Source organism: Ornithodoros turicata, chromosome 1 (assembly GCF_037126465.1).
Source record: "Ornithodoros turicata isolate Travis chromosome 1, ASM3712646v1, whole genome shotgun sequence".
Classification (NCBI taxonomy): Eukaryota; Metazoa; Arthropoda; class Arachnida; order Ixodida; family Argasidae; genus Ornithodoros; species Ornithodoros turicata.
The window spans coordinates 64,027,364-64,042,791 of NC_088201.1; the positions used below are offsets into that span (position 1 = coordinate 64,027,364).

The following is a 15,428-nucleotide window of genomic DNA, read 5'->3' on the forward strand; positions in this document are numbered from 1 at the left end:
GGTGCCCACCCCAGGGCGACTCATGCGCAAGCAACAACACTTCAGTCCTTCGCGACTGTGGGAGAACCAGTTGGGTGACCACCCTTCCCCTGATCCTATCTCGGTGGTATAAAATACCATCTTGTATGTACATACCACCTTTGCCGTTTCCCGCATCCCTAAATGCCTTGGCGAGTGTCGCGTCAACGCCCTGCGCGCTCCTCAGCTGTTCTGCCCTTTCCGACCTACTTAGCGTAGCTGCAGCAGAGTCGCCTGAGTCCACACCTGTGACGACCGCGCAAACCTGAGCCACCGCATCCGCTTCCCTCTCTATGCTTTCCTCCCCATCGGTACTCGACGGTTTTTCCCAAGCCCGAGGCGACGGATGCTCTCCCGTTTTGCTGCGGTCTCTCGCCTCGCATTTATGTGACCCTTCCTCATTATCCTGCGCGGCTTCTGTTACGTCCTCGCGACGCACACTGTTACCCGCTACGTGGTAATCCATTGAACACACGCCCTGCGACCTGCTAGACTGTTCGTTAACCCCATACTGCGTCCCCCCTTGGCCATTATCTGGGCCTCGGCACTCGTAAAGCGTCTGCCAGTCCTCCAACGACAGTAAACAATCTACTCCCGGGGATAGCTCGTCCGTCAACGCGCACAGGACGGAAGTATGGTGGTCTATCTCGCGTGAGACGTGACTCTGTTCGCGCGACAACGACAAGGGTAACGTTACCAACTTTACCGGGGTCTTGTGGTTAAACGCCGAAACTAGCTGAATCGACCCACTGGGCTCTTGTAACTCCTGCGGAACCAACGACTCCCGTAGCACTGTGACCTCGGCTCCCGAATCGAGAATTGCGTTTACGGGGCGACCAGCGCACGCAAGATTCACGCGCTGCAGTGTCGACAACCGTATCGCACTCGTTTCTCCGATATCCGCACGTGCCAGGAGCACTCCTGCCGTTGGGGTCGACGATGCGTTTTGAGACGCGGTCCCGACGCCACCTGCACCAGAGTTCCCACGCAAAAGAGGGCAATCTGCTTTCCTGTGCCCTGTGTCGCCGCACCTGAAGCATCGATTCCCCGAGTTACCTGGACGGCTTCGTCCCTGCACCCTTTTTGCCTGACCGACGTTCGCGACTGGCGCTGTTTGATTACGTCCTGAACCTTGTCCCAACGACGCCGACGGAATGTCGCCGCCCGGACGCTTCGTCTCCGTCGAGACATTAGCGCCAGCGCGACGCTTCCCGTCTGCCTCATCGTACACGGCGAGTAACTCCGCGATTTCGAATGCATCAAACCAATCGTCTCCCTCTCTCAGTGTCACGTACTTGAGAGCGTCGGGCCCTATGGTTGCCTTTAGTTGATCCGCGACGAACAGATTTTTGAGCGTCTCCAAGTCCTTGATTTCTCTCGCCTCAATGTAATACGCGAGGTAACTACTCAGTCGTCGCACGAACTGTTTCCAGCTCTCGCCTTTTGTTTTCGTCAACGATAGGAAACGCCTCCTATATTCGCTTGGACACAGCCGTAGTTCTTTCAGCACTGCCGATTTAATGGTCTCAAATGCGAATTCGTCGTCTTTGCTCATCTGAGAACATAAGTAACCCATCCGGCTGGCCACCGCCGGATAAATCAAATGCGCGCGGATGTCCTCTGGCACATCGTACCTCTCAAACACACACTCGACCGTATCAAACCACACGGGTGCCTCCGCGTCTGCCGGGAATTTTGGAATTGCGCCCTGCAACATCTTTGAAAAATGCTTTAATGGGTCGGAATTCTGACTTTGACCTCCCGACAGTGATATTCGGTCACCGTCCCGTGTGCCAGCCGCTTGCCCAAGCTCCGCGAGTCGAACCTGTAGCAACAGTTGTTGCGTCCTTTCTTTTTCGATCGCCAATTTAGTTTGCAAGTCCGTTTCGGCGTTATCCGTGACATCTGAACCGTTGTCCACCCTCGCACCATCACCTTCGTCTCCCCGCTCCCCGTTCTTGCTACTCCTTGTTGAGGGACCCATCACTAATCGTACACTGATGTGGCGATGCCCCCAAAACAAACAAGAAACGGTGCTCACCGACTTCACAAAGGCCCTTGGCTACACGGTCCGCCGCAATCTTCCTTTATAGCTTCTCCCGGGCCGCTTTGTTCCCGAAGCTCCCCAGCGATGAACTGTCGCTGTCCTTGAAGATGCGCCTGCGGTCGTCTCGTAGACAAGCACACTTCCTAGCACTCCCTCGTCGCTGTCTTCATTACCAGACAGGCGAATTTTCCCTCGGGGTGCTCACTTGAAGAACGGAATTCGAGCACATCCACCAGTGAAGACCTCCTGACAGGATCCTGTCGACTGCGCCAGTAGAAATGGTATGATGAATGATGACCTTATGATGTTCGCCAGCCGGAGTCCCCGACGATGATAAACCTGGAGGAGTCGTTGACGATCTCTTCCCAATCGTCGTTCCCGGGTCCGGTTGATACTGGACCTGTTACCTGTCTTCACTGCACTGGAGCCGAGACTGAAGTTCCCGTGATGTACGAGGGATTTATTTACAACTTATATTTACAAGAGTCGAATATAACACATGACGGAGGAAAAGTCGAGTCCTGACTTTCCGACTCCGCTGTCCAGCTCAGATCTTCCTTCTCACCCTCTGACTCCCCTTAAAAGGGTGACAACTTGGGCCACAACCTTAACTGGGATGGCCAATCGGGCAGCCCTGGTTCAAACTTCATCAGCCCCTGGTTGGACTGGTTTAAATTTTGACAGCAGCAGTTCCTCGGAATTCTCCGCCCCTCATTCTCAATTTACGAGTAACGGTCTCGACTGTCAAGTCGTGCACATCGTAGTTTTGAGCAGTGCAAGACGCGGGAGCCTCTTCCCTGATTTAGTGTCGGGGAAAACAATTGTCCCCTGTCGCCCCCGCTGCAGCTGCGTAGCCTCCGTGGTAGCCAGCAAGTGGCGTCCACCCTGAGCTTTCTAACGACCTCTACAGCAACTTTTGGTTAAAAAAGACGTTTATTGATGCATCGTATGCGTTCTATGCCCAGATGTATATACGTATACATCGCATGTAATATAGGTTCTACCGTGGTGCCTTAAAGGAGCTCTGAAAGCCATCTCAAAAATTTTCCGTTCCGAACGCGTTGTGGAAGCAGGTAACTTAACTTGATGATTAACACGAAAATTTTCTCTGTGCGCGATGTTTTTCGTAGAAAAAAAGACACTTGGACATCGCCGCGCGTGTTCCCACTCGACTCGCTCCTCCGGGTCAAACGAGGAGGAGAAAGAAAAAAACGTCATTGGTGACGTAATAAAAGTGGCGCGAAAGCGGCGACCGCGCTTCTATCCGGGTCAGTGCTGACTGGTTTTCTTTTCTTTCTTTCCGTTTTCTTTCACCCTGCTTTCTCTTTGTCAAGGGATGAATAAGGGAGGACCTCGATATTCATGGTCGTGAAACCCCCGTTCTGGAAATTCATGTTCTGGAAACAAGGAAAAGGGGAAATGCTGCTTCGTAAGATGTTATGCCGCGATTAAGAACATAACATCACTATTTAACCACTCAAATTCAGGAATTTTCTATATGTGTTCAAGTCGCCTTAGCGAACGAAAGACACATTTAGAAGCCATTTGGCTTAGCAGGGCGGCATGTTGGTTGGTTAGTTGTGTGCTTGCAATATTATGGGTGGGTTAGTCACAGTTTGCCGTTGGCAGTTTTCCGCGCGCAACATGTGCATTTTATAGTCAGCTAAAATTTACGCTAGTCACGTGTTGTTTCAGTGCACGCTGATATGTCGTCGGACGCAAACTTAACCGGCGTTGTCGGTCACTATATGGTGGATAAAACTGATGCACTATATGGTGACAAAACAAATGGCGCCGAGCACGGATGAACTCAAACTTGCGTGTCTGCGTCGTCCACATTTGCAGTCTGCATCGGCCAATTCTCGTTTAGCTCGATGGTTGGTAAGTTGACCATAAATTGTGGTGGTCTTATGACACTGCTTGGCTATGTTGGTGTGTAACTCAGGCAATGAATGTTCAACTCCTGATGCCACGATGTGCCGGCGACGGCATATTGCGATAGATTTCACTGGATTGTATCTGGCAACGTATGGGCAAGAACACTCCTCCAGCTGAATAAGGAATTAACTGAATGGCTAACAAAGTTGCTAGTCAAAGTGACGGGCACTAGTGATCATAGCGAATTAGTGATATAGCGTATATTGATATAATGACATAGCGGACGGCATTAGTGGTCATAGCCATGCAGCGATCATTTCGAGGCGTGAAGTGAAGCAGCGCTCAGTGCCGCACTGTGTTTATACGTATTGCCACCAACAACACAACAAGAAACAGTCACCACGATAACGAACAGTATACAAAACACAGACACGGACAGAACAGCGTTCAACTGGCACCTGAAGTTTATTTTCATAATCCACCTACTCCGGGAGGTCGCTTTAGGGAAAGCAAGGTCAAGCGGGGAGAGGTTGACCGATTTTTGGTTGACTTCGCTCGGGGAGTTCAATGAGGAGGCCTCTACAATCTCACGGTCTAACCTTGAACAGTGTCTGTAGACCAGTCTTCGTTTACTGTATCTGATAAACCAAAGAAAAAGCAAAAGAGCCGTCCTCCACCGTTGCAGCGGGGTTCCGAGCGAAGAATAGCAGACGACGTTCTTCGAAACCAATCAGGGGCTCCACCTTTCTCACGTCAAAATGACGCAAGCGGCTCGACGGCTCGTTCCGGGTATTGCCACCGTTGCGCACGGTCGCGATTTTCAAAATCGAATTCTGGGATATTAATGCACCTGTTGATAGTATTACTTCGCATGGTGCATTTTAATATGCTTATTCACCACTTGGTTAAAAAAATGCTAGTGATTAAAGTGCTTTCCTAGCTCCTTTAAAAGAGCGTGTAAAACCCAGTGTCAAACCCTTCCAGATATGTGGTCACCTATACTGTACATAGAGAAAAACTTTCACCATTTTGTTGGATCGCTTCACGCGAGTTGAGGGCATCGTATTTTATCATCAGCAGCGACAATTATCTCCCCCCCCCCCCCACGCATCGCGCCGACCACGGAGGAGAAGTAAGGAGACCGAACTCAGCTGAAAAACGACGTCCCAATTTATCGAGTCAATTGTTGGCCGCGGCGCGGCCCTCGCGTTCCCTCCGGTACAGAGCCGTATATTAAAAGGGAGTCTGGCCATTGGGAGGAGTCACAAAAAGAGGCTCGACCTGTCAATCACAGTCTCGCTCCTCTGATTGGTTTGCTTTTTACCAAGGGGGTCGCCATGACACCATACTGCCACCCAAAATGGCGTCGAAAACAAACACAGTGAAGCGGGGATTTCGTGACAAAAATTTTTCACAGACTACTCTGATTTTACGCTGCAAATGCACATTCTCATATACGTTTCCGGGAAATCAGTTTCAACTTACGCTGATCCGTCGATATCTAATAGAAAATAATACGTTTTTTCGCCGATGTTAGGCCTAGTGAACACGGCGATCGCGGCGATCACCGCGAAATCATAACAAAAACGGCACTGTGCTGTAAAATCTTATATTTAATTGCAGGATTTCATTGATATAAACATTCTTGCCTGTTATATTTCAACTATTCATGTAGATTTGTTTAAAAATCATTCCGACGACAGAATGTGTCCCAGCAGGTGGTTCTGCCGGCAGCGGTGCAACGACGGAAGCAGACGACAACTCCCGACGTGCCTTACGCTCCCTAGGTGGCGCTCATCCAATTTGCTCCAAAAATCCACTAGTTCTGCAGATTGCGAGAGGTATCCATTTCAATCCCATCCAATCCACTTGCCACCCAAAATGGCGCTGCCCATGTTGGATAGGGGGATAAATAGTGAGGATAGGTTGATTGATAGCGCCCCATATTTCAAGACTCCATTGGTCAGAAAGCTGAAAAAGTGGGTGGAGCTTCAGGTATAGGCATGACCCATTAATGGCCAGACTCCCTTTTAGTATACGGCTCTGCTCCGGTACTAGCTCCGCGAAATCGCCTGCACGGCAATGCGCCGTTTGTGCTCGAATACTCTACTAAAAAGCGTTCAAAACGAATGTTTCTTGATAAGCATAAACAACGGTGTCTCCAGTAACGAGTTAATATTTTCTGGTCAACTACAATTATTTTTAATTTTCTTTTTTTTTTTTTTCGGTTTCTGCTACCTCGTTTTTGTCTCATAGATGGAAGCTACCTGTCCGATAAAAATGGAATCGGAAATAAGAAGGAAAAAAAAAACGAAACTTTAATACGTAAGACAAACGTCTTACATTGCCGAAGGTGTAGTGTCGAATGCCTCCGACAGAATCCTCTGTCGCTTCTCCCCGGCCGTCTCGGGTATCGTGCCCTGTGGTGCGCGCGTACTTTGACCGCTGCGCTAACACGCTAACATACCCCAAAGGAAGCAAACGTTGTTCCGAAAAGCCACATTTGAGTGGTATGGAGGAAAGAAAGTCAGGAGGGAAGAAAGAAAGTTAGAAGGCTGTGTAATCGAAAGTCGCCGGATGCGATTTTTCCGGAATCGCGCGTTATGTGGGTCGTTGCATAAGCTGGGACTGAGAAAGTTTTATCTCCGTACGTGTCAAGCAGTTAAGAGACCTTTGTGTGTGTGAGTGCAAGGAGGGGCGGGACGCTCTGATGATGGGACACGGTGCGGTTCCGAAGGTTCTGGCACTTAGTTTCTTATATCTTGTCATGCATGCCAATCACTCGGTCTTGGGAACTGCAAAAGAAAGTCGGGATCCAGTCTCTAATTTATGTTCACGAACACTGAAATCTTGAACAACACATTACTTCTACATTATACACTATCGCTTTGGTGTTCAGTTTCAAGTTACTTCTGTACAAGCATGCTGCTCAAGGCGTTGCACCGGATATTTTACCACCACCACACACACACAAAAAAGAAGGAACAATAATGCAAAACCACCAATATATACCTGCCAGAAAAGTTAAAAAGCCCTAATTCCAGTAGATATGGGATTTACCCCCCACCCCCGGTACACCAAGATGAAAATCGTCTTCGAGAAACAGGAAGTGCATGCACTGAATCCTGTACCGCGCGTGTGCAAAACCTGCGACAGAAGTGCGTTCTGGTACCTTGGTATTAAATTCGTGTATGGTGGCATGCGAATATGTAACTCTCTATCCCAGCGGATGCATCACAATTACGACAAAAGGCTCCTGTTTCCCAAAGCGTTGTGCATACGCGACAAAGCTCTCGTGCAACAGCTAGAATGCAAATGCGGATTAACCAGCCCAATGACATCATTACCCTACACTGCGAGGTGTTCCCGAGAACTAATACTGATCAATGCAAACCATTATCAATGTACATCTCGTGGTCGTGCGTTGGCGGTGATGTGAATACGCGTACCATCCTGTACGATGTCGGATAACAACCTTTGTGCTTCTTCGGGTGTCGTGTTGTATCCCAAATAAAAAAAGAAAAAAGAGAATAGCTTCTTGACTGCGAGAGCACCACGCTTACGGAGACATTCAAGCCGTCCAGCCAACGCGGAGCCCCCTTCACGGCGGCTTCCCGCATTGTAAAATAAACGCTCCTCGCTTTGCACTAACAAAAACTGTAGGCGAAAAATTCACGGAGAGATCGTTCCTTGATACACGATAAGCGTGTTTACTTATCAAAATATTTTTTTCTGCTTCCACTGGACACACAAGTACATCTGAAAGATTGCATTACAGCAACCTTATCTCAGAGGAGCAAGTACCTGGCGGAGCGCGAGCGCCGCGCCGCGGCCACAATTAGACTCGAGGAATCGAGACCACGCTTTCTCAACGGCGGCTCGGCAGAGTTCGTTCTCCTTACTTCTCCTCCGTGGCGCCGACTTTTTTCTAGACCCATTGTTTTGCGCATGCAATGTAGTTTGTCGCCGTACTTGACGAGCAATGCGCAGTTGGTGGCCACTTCGACACAGTGTTGGCCGTAATTTTCAATTTTGACTTTAGAAAACTATGAGCGCAATTGGGACGAAAATTGTGTCGCAATTGTACTGAGGGCTCATGCTATCGAATTGATAAATTTTCTGAGATTGTAGCTCTACTGCTTCAGAGTATCGCAGTTGGCCGTTTCGCTGTTGTTGGCTTCCTGAATATTACCGCGAGACACAAAGAAAGAAGGGGTGCACGATTTTTCAACCATGCCCACATCATTTTCTTACCTATGTAACATAAGTGAGGTGAACATAGGCGTCACTGTTGAACATAATGTTCAACAGTGACACACTGCTCACAACTGACACAGGCGCTTGACCACTATTCGGTGTGCTGTTCCCTTCTTTGGCTCGGCTATCATTCTGGATTTTTTTTAGGTTGATAAATAAAGCAACTGTGGAAAGGGGAATGAGAAATGTAGAAAACTTAGAGAGACGTTGAAGTTAGAGATAAGAAAGATGATGAAGTGTTGGTGAACTCTTTTTTCTTTTTTTGCTAAAGGGAGCCTTGCTTAGTTGGCACATTTGGGCTACATAGGGTACGAGATTGGCTGCGTGCATCTTTTACCATCTGGCAACCCTGTCTGATCGCAGGACTGCATAGTGCTTCTCGATCATATTTGGATTGCATGTACTGTCGCCCTCACTTCTAACTAGTGATGTCACGAACCTGGCAAAGTTCGAGTTCGCAAAAGTTCGAGACTTCCGAACTTAAAAATTCGCGAAATTTCGCAAAAGTTCGACTTCACTGCGCATGCGCTGGCGTGACCTGCCCGGAAACGTAAACAGTCAAACGTACGCCACTCAAGGCTTAATTAGGCTTAATCACATCAGACAATATGTCCTCCTGTGCGGTATGTACGATAAATCAGTTAGCTTTCCTTCGATTTGTACTTTTCTAGCAACAGAAACTTATACCTGCGCCTACCACGGTACCACCTAGCATTCCTACATACACCTTCGCAGAGTAAACAGACAGTCGGTAAGAAAAACAAAGCACGCAAGGACAACGGCGCAAAACTGTTAGCAGTTAAATCTAAATGTACAAACTACTTTTACCACGAAGCCAGAACACTATAGTGGGCTCTGGTCTGGGGCGGACTTTCGTCGCTTACCTGTCATTCAAGGCACCACGAAGTTTTATAGCCAGCTGGCAATTATATCACCCTCTTCTGAGTCTTCTTGAATAACGGCAATATGAGAGATATCTATTTTATTGGCAAAGGAAACCGTTTTCTGCTTTCTGTGTTGTAGCTCACAGCATAAATAAATGCAACTATACCATCAGTCGATTGCAGCCTTGCTCATGTGGGCAGAAATATGTACCTCGCACAGGAGGGCGCGCGTGACCGTTCATTATTGCTTGATTTTTTACTTTTCGTCCGTTTCGCTCAAAGTTAAAGAGCAGCTAAAAATCAGCTAAATTCAGCTGCGAATCTTTGCGAAACTGACAAGAAATTCGAAGGTTCGTCGAACCTTGAACCGCGGGTTCGCAAAAAGTTCGTGACATCACTACTTCTAACCAATCTCTCGTTGCCGTGACCTGGCTCCGATCGACTGGCGAGCAACGAGGGAAACAATATTGGGCTCGTCGAGGGATGGTTGGGTAGCTTGCCGCATACACGTGAACTAGGCACACACACACAAACAAGACAACCGGGTGGCATGGAATATCTGTGGCATTCCTCGGGGATCTCTTTGTGCAACGCCTATTCTGGCGCTTACTCAGTGCCCTGTAACTAATCGTTTGTGGCTAAATATTTGACGCAATTCAGGAGCATGGCCGTATGGGATTGTTGACTGAATCTGGAAGGAACATACTATCAGCTACCGTTACGTAGCGAAATATACACATTCGAAATCGCTTCCATGGCTTTTGTTGACCGACACGTTTTGCAAGACAAAGTTTGACCTCACAGAACCTAAAACGGCGGGATACGTCAAGTTATAGGCGCAAGCAATGTCTGAAAGTACGGCAAACTTATTCGTTTTGTCCATCTACACTCTAAGAAAAAAAGGAGTAAAACGGGGAGTAATTGCAGCTTCTACTCCCCTAGTCTGCAATTACTCCCAATTTTAGTCCCCTAACCCAACATTTAGTCCCGACATTTACTCCCCAGGACTGCAAATTGTCACTAAGCTTCGCGAATGGTCTCCTAAATGCAACAGTCTACGTAAATACGTGCCGTTGGTCAATTTGAACGACATAAGGCTGTATAACTCAGACAACGTAGCAATTTTCCAGCCACACAGAGTAAGAAACAGTTAGCGCATCTTTCTTCGCAAATTGTGCCCTATGTATGGCGCAAGATTTTATATCACTCGATATATCACCGTTGACGGTTTGCTTCAAAGTATTTTCATGCATGCGCACGAATTATGTACCGTATTTGACACGCGTATTAGCCGCGGCTTATGCGAGATTTTTTGTTGCTCTGCGGCTTATGCGCGGGTGCGGCTTATCTGATGACTATCTTTCCCTGGTATTTTCCCAATACCCTGGATGAAACGAAAGGGCAGACAGTGCGTCATGTTTTTCGGAACAGGACCGCCCTGCCATTGCACGAACAATACCGAACAGGGACGAGTCCATATTCGAGTGGTCTGACCTTCCGGATACATTCCCCCACGCAGCTTTAACAAAAGGGGTGACAGTGAATCATGTCTTCTGGAACATGTCTTAGGGAGCCGCTCTGTAATATTTCTGATGTTAGCCTTTTTTCTGTCGAATAAATGATACCCGTTTTCATAGCGATGAAGTCTCTATTGATTTTGTATGTGCATCACTGGTTTAGCGCACAAAGCAGTCGCGTCGTATTACCCGCGGCTTATCTGCGAGTGCGGCTTATCTGCAAAAAAAAATTCAAAATGTCTCTAAAAACGAGTCCTGCGGCTTATCTGCGGTGCGGCTAATACGCGTGAAAATACGGTACTTGGGACTCTTACAACAGCGCGTGAAATGCGGTCTTCACTCTGTGGCATTCATTTACTCCCGAAAGGGACTATTTTTTGTGGCAATGCAATTACTCTGCAAAAGGAGTAAAAGTACTCCTTTTTTTCTTAGAGTGTACAACTGTTACATTCACAGTTAGAGTACGTAAAATTAGTTAATTAATCACGTACGTAAAATGCAGCGTCTAGCCTAACCCGGCATGCTTAACCAATGACAAAGAGTAGTGTGAGTGTGTGGCAAAAGCTTACGTGAACTCTCTCTGCGTCCAAGGTAATGCCCGTAATCCCGCCGAAGTTTGTGTTTCGGAGTATCTCCGAGGCCGAGGACATATGAGAACTGACTATCCCCGATATCATATCCCTCGCTCTCAAGGGTTCACCAAAATCGTAGAGGAACAACTCGTAGAGCGTGTGGTCGACGGCTATCTCCATGTTGCACACCTTCTTCGCGTCAGGATCGCCGGAGGGAAGAGTTTCCGTTGCTTTTTCGGTAGTTGCTTTGATATTATCCACGTTGTTGAGTGTTTTACCCGTGCTGATAGCGTTGGCGAGGAATCGAGGCTTGTCCTTGACGTGGACAGGCTCAACGAATCGTCGCGATCGCCGAAGCTAAGAAGAAGCAATGCAGATCAGCATATCACATTCCGGTCTCCTTTGTTCCACTTTGCAACCAAAACTACAATGGGCAGCGTTGCCAATTGTTTGTTTCAGCATAACTGTAACAAAGCAATCGATGTATGCTTATTGAGAGCCCTTTTGGAAGGATTAAGCACCTGCTACAATAGAAGACTTCAGAAAATCCCATAGTGCTTAGCGACGCTTTAAACTGTGGGAGCCTGCTAATACGAAAGAAACAAGTGGCCTCCAAGTTATTTCGGTGTCTCCATTGTCCACGACGTGACAAGGTCAGCGAAAGCGAAACCTGAAGGATTATTCTGCGTTCCCCCACTCAGCAAGCGCCCAGGATGCAATGCGTGCGCAAAGAGCACTGGGACTTTCTGAAGTCATCTGTTGGTGACGACCCATGCAGCACCCCAATGTGGGTCCCAAGCTGGACAAATATATGCTATATCAGATTCCCAATGTTGGCCCAATTTTACAATTGAAGCCCTGCCCAAGCAAAGCCTTATTTTGGCAGACGATATTGAGCTCCAGTATTGCCAATGTACACCCCATATTGGCCAGGCAGCAGCTCAGTATTGGTCTCACATTGGTCCCATATAGGGTAACTGGGAAATCAATATAGGCCCAATCAAGGCACTGCTCGCGATACGGTTGTCCTGAATCGCCTGTCAGCAGTTCCGCAGCCCATATTACTTTCGTCGCGCCTGAAAGTGTTGTGTCCATAGTGCATTTGAAAGTGAACCATATCCCAGGCAGCGCACCAATATTGGCAAATTGTGGGCTGCCACGTTCGCCAATATCGGCTCATATGGGCTGCCAATATTGGTCCCACATGAAAAGTGCTACGAGGCTCCCCATTGGACCAATATGGGCTGCGTATATGGCAAGTCCATTTTGCCAATTCTTCCGTGATAATGCCGGTAATGAGCCCCTGTTATAAAAATGCATTATCCGGTATAATATCCACCACTAAAAGTGATATTACTTCATTGGCTTTTCTTTTCTTTTTCGTGCAGATCTAACGATCCACGTTGCGTCTCCTTACAAAAACAATACTACATCGCACTAAAAACAATTATACATCCCCCTCCTAGAGTACAAAGAAGCGAATCACTTTCGTGACGATGACAGACATACGCCACAGCATCTCGCAGTGCATCTGCAGAAACTTCAAGGCACCTAGCGTTACAGAAGGGATACCCTTTTCTATCAGGCATTGCGTTTTGTACTTGACCTGCAGCTTCCACTGTCATTAGCGACAATAACCACCGACATTTTCGCTCGAATGAAACGACCGATCCGAGTGTCGCGCATACACATTACGAGTTATAGGACGCGTGATTTCGCTGAAACGACCACACGCTCTGAGTCGTTTCGTTTTATTCCCCAGCAACGACCGATTGGCATTGTGAAGCAAGAAGGCTGCTGTTTGCATCAGCTGTATACCAGCTGCGTTACAGTGTATGTTACAGTGGAATTGCCAGGCGATGATTGCTTCGAACAATGTGTATCGTCTTCGGAAAGTTGTTGCATGCAACGACGCATTGAGTCCAACCTTACCGTGCTGCTTGACATTTGGTGCAAGTACCCAATACGGTTTCGTCCAAGTTTCCGCACTTTCAGCCAATATGGGGTGCACGCGGGCAATATGGGGCCTATATTGCCGACATTTTCCCCATGTTGGCTCAAACTTCACCATTTGGGCCCATATTACCAAGTGTGAGCCACTATGGCGAAAGTCGCGCAAAACGGGTCCCATATTGAACCCGTATCGCCAATGCTCAGCCAATACGGGCCCAATACTGTGTACTGCCTGGGATATTATTTGTTCTACAGCTATATATAGACCATATTGCCAGTTGCATCCAATATTATTTCTTCTACGGCTATATGTAGACCATATTACCCAGTTTCATCCAATATTATTTGGTCAATGGCAATATGTAGACCATATTACCGGTTTTCAGCCAATATTCGTTGGTCGGTGGCTATATATAGACCATATTGAGCATTTTAACCCGATATTGTTCGGTCGCCGGCAATATGTTGACCCTATTTCCAAGTTTCATAAAATATTGTTTGACTGACCGTTATATGTAAACAATATTGCCAGTTTTCAGCCAACATTCTTTGGCCGACGGCTATATGTAGACATAATTGCCCATATTAATCCAATATCGCCTGTTTCATGGCTATATGGCGACCATATTTCCAGCGACCAGCCAAAATTGACCGGTTGATGGCAACCTTGGACCAACATTCCCATGCAGCAACGATTATTGGAAGAATAATGGTAAACCTGGTCCTATATAGGATCGGTAGCTCCAGTGTCCCGTCAATAACGGACCAGGATAGTGTGCTGCCTGGGGACATGTCGGTTCATCCCATGCGCGTGCTTCCGAGCAGAACCCCATCCACGGTGAGGACTAATTACTGGTGGAGTTTTTTTTTTAAATTCCACGTTAGCGCCCCGAAGCAACTGTCGCTATGAGCGGCGTACGGACGTGGACAGGTGGAGAGAGGACAGCAGGAAGGAGTAGGGGACAATGGGGTTAGTATGCGTCCTGGGCCGACTTCAGAGGGAACTCTGCCGACATTCGTCTGGAAAGTCTCCGGAAAACTCAGGGAAAACACTGCTGGAAATGATAACGTTATCTCTAGCTGAGAAAGAGCGATATTCGCCTCGTGAAAATTGTTAATGAAGCAGCAAATCAGAAGGCAAAATGACGGTCGACTCATGGACGTGTTTGTGTTGCATCTCTGTTTCTGTGGTTCAGTTCGGGAGCAGGGCTTGGTTAGTTTGACGAGTCGAGTTAGCTAGAGAATAAGCTGGTTAGTTTGATTGCGATCGATCACTGATTTGTTCTCACTCTAACCGTTGTCATTTTTTTTTTTTTTTTGGTACGGTGTGGCATTCATACTGCTAAAGAAATTTATTCGTATCTTCAACTCTCTTTCATATAGCACGCCACCGCGGGGCTTTCCGAAAAGCACTGTTTCACATATTTACAAAACTTCTGTGATCACAAGCAAACACTCTGGCAATGCTTGGTTTTCAGGTTTTCGGCAGTCAGAGGTTTTGAAATACTGTTGTCTGTTGTTATCTACGCATAAGAAATGTCTCTCGATTCATTGCCTGTACCACGAAAATCCATTTATAACCTATTTTCCGTTGTAGCTAACAGTTTTGGTTGTTGTACATGCAGCCATTTCTGTTTTGAAGTCATCAACGCATCAAATCGCTACGGTGCCTTTCTTACACGGCTTCCGCCATAGTAGTGGGAAGAAAACCATTCATTCATAAGAAGACTTCTCCACGAAAGTACAGCTATAAGGGTCAGCGAAGTCCTGAACCCTTGTGAACAACGGCCCTCTGAACGAAAGATTAGTAACACATACGCGTCTGCGTCGGCGTCGCCATCCAATTTTGTCCGTCGGTCCTGGTTGGTTGACTCCACAGCCAGCACCCGAGAACGTAACGTCCTTAGCAGTATACATAATGGAGTGAAAGTCCTTGGCACCCTTAATGTAATTGTTGGCACGCTCTACGTAGTAGATGTCTTTCGATGTTGTAATTCGCCCATAGAATACCCCGTCCAGTATGAATCCCGACACGTGGCTTCCAGGTTCATCTACGAAACGGTCGACTATTTGAAAACTGAGGACGACATATAATACCCTAGCCACACGGCAGACTTAATGCATTAAACGGAATGGCAGTTCATCTCCTAACCAACCATCATCTCTAATGACATCGTTCTCTGCCATGATTTGTTGAAAAAAGGAGGAGTACGCCGCTTCCGTTACAATTATGTCCTGCATAATCGTCACAAAAAGACGTACGCCTCCTGTTTTCAACAAATCAGGGCAGAGAACGATGTCA

At 47.4% G+C, this 15,428-nt stretch overlaps 1 protein-coding gene across 2 annotated transcripts in view; it reads right to left on the minus strand.

The window, feature by feature from the left end:
- Positions 1 to 15,428, minus strand: part of LOC135378318 (disintegrin and metalloproteinase domain-containing protein 10-like) — a 128,299-nt gene that overhangs the window by 82,189 nt on the left and 30,682 nt on the right. The window contains exons 4-5 of one of the 2 annotated variants that reach the window (XM_064611320.1): positions 14,945 to 15,177; positions 11,171 to 11,530 (exon numbers count right to left, since the gene is read on the minus strand). In XM_064611320.1, coding sequence (XP_064467390.1) covers positions 11,171 to 11,530; positions 14,945 to 15,177 — 593 coding nt within the window. The remainder of the gene's footprint in view (positions 1 to 11,170; positions 11,531 to 14,944; positions 15,178 to 15,428) is intronic. The other variant, XM_064611321.1, reaches the window with a different exon arrangement.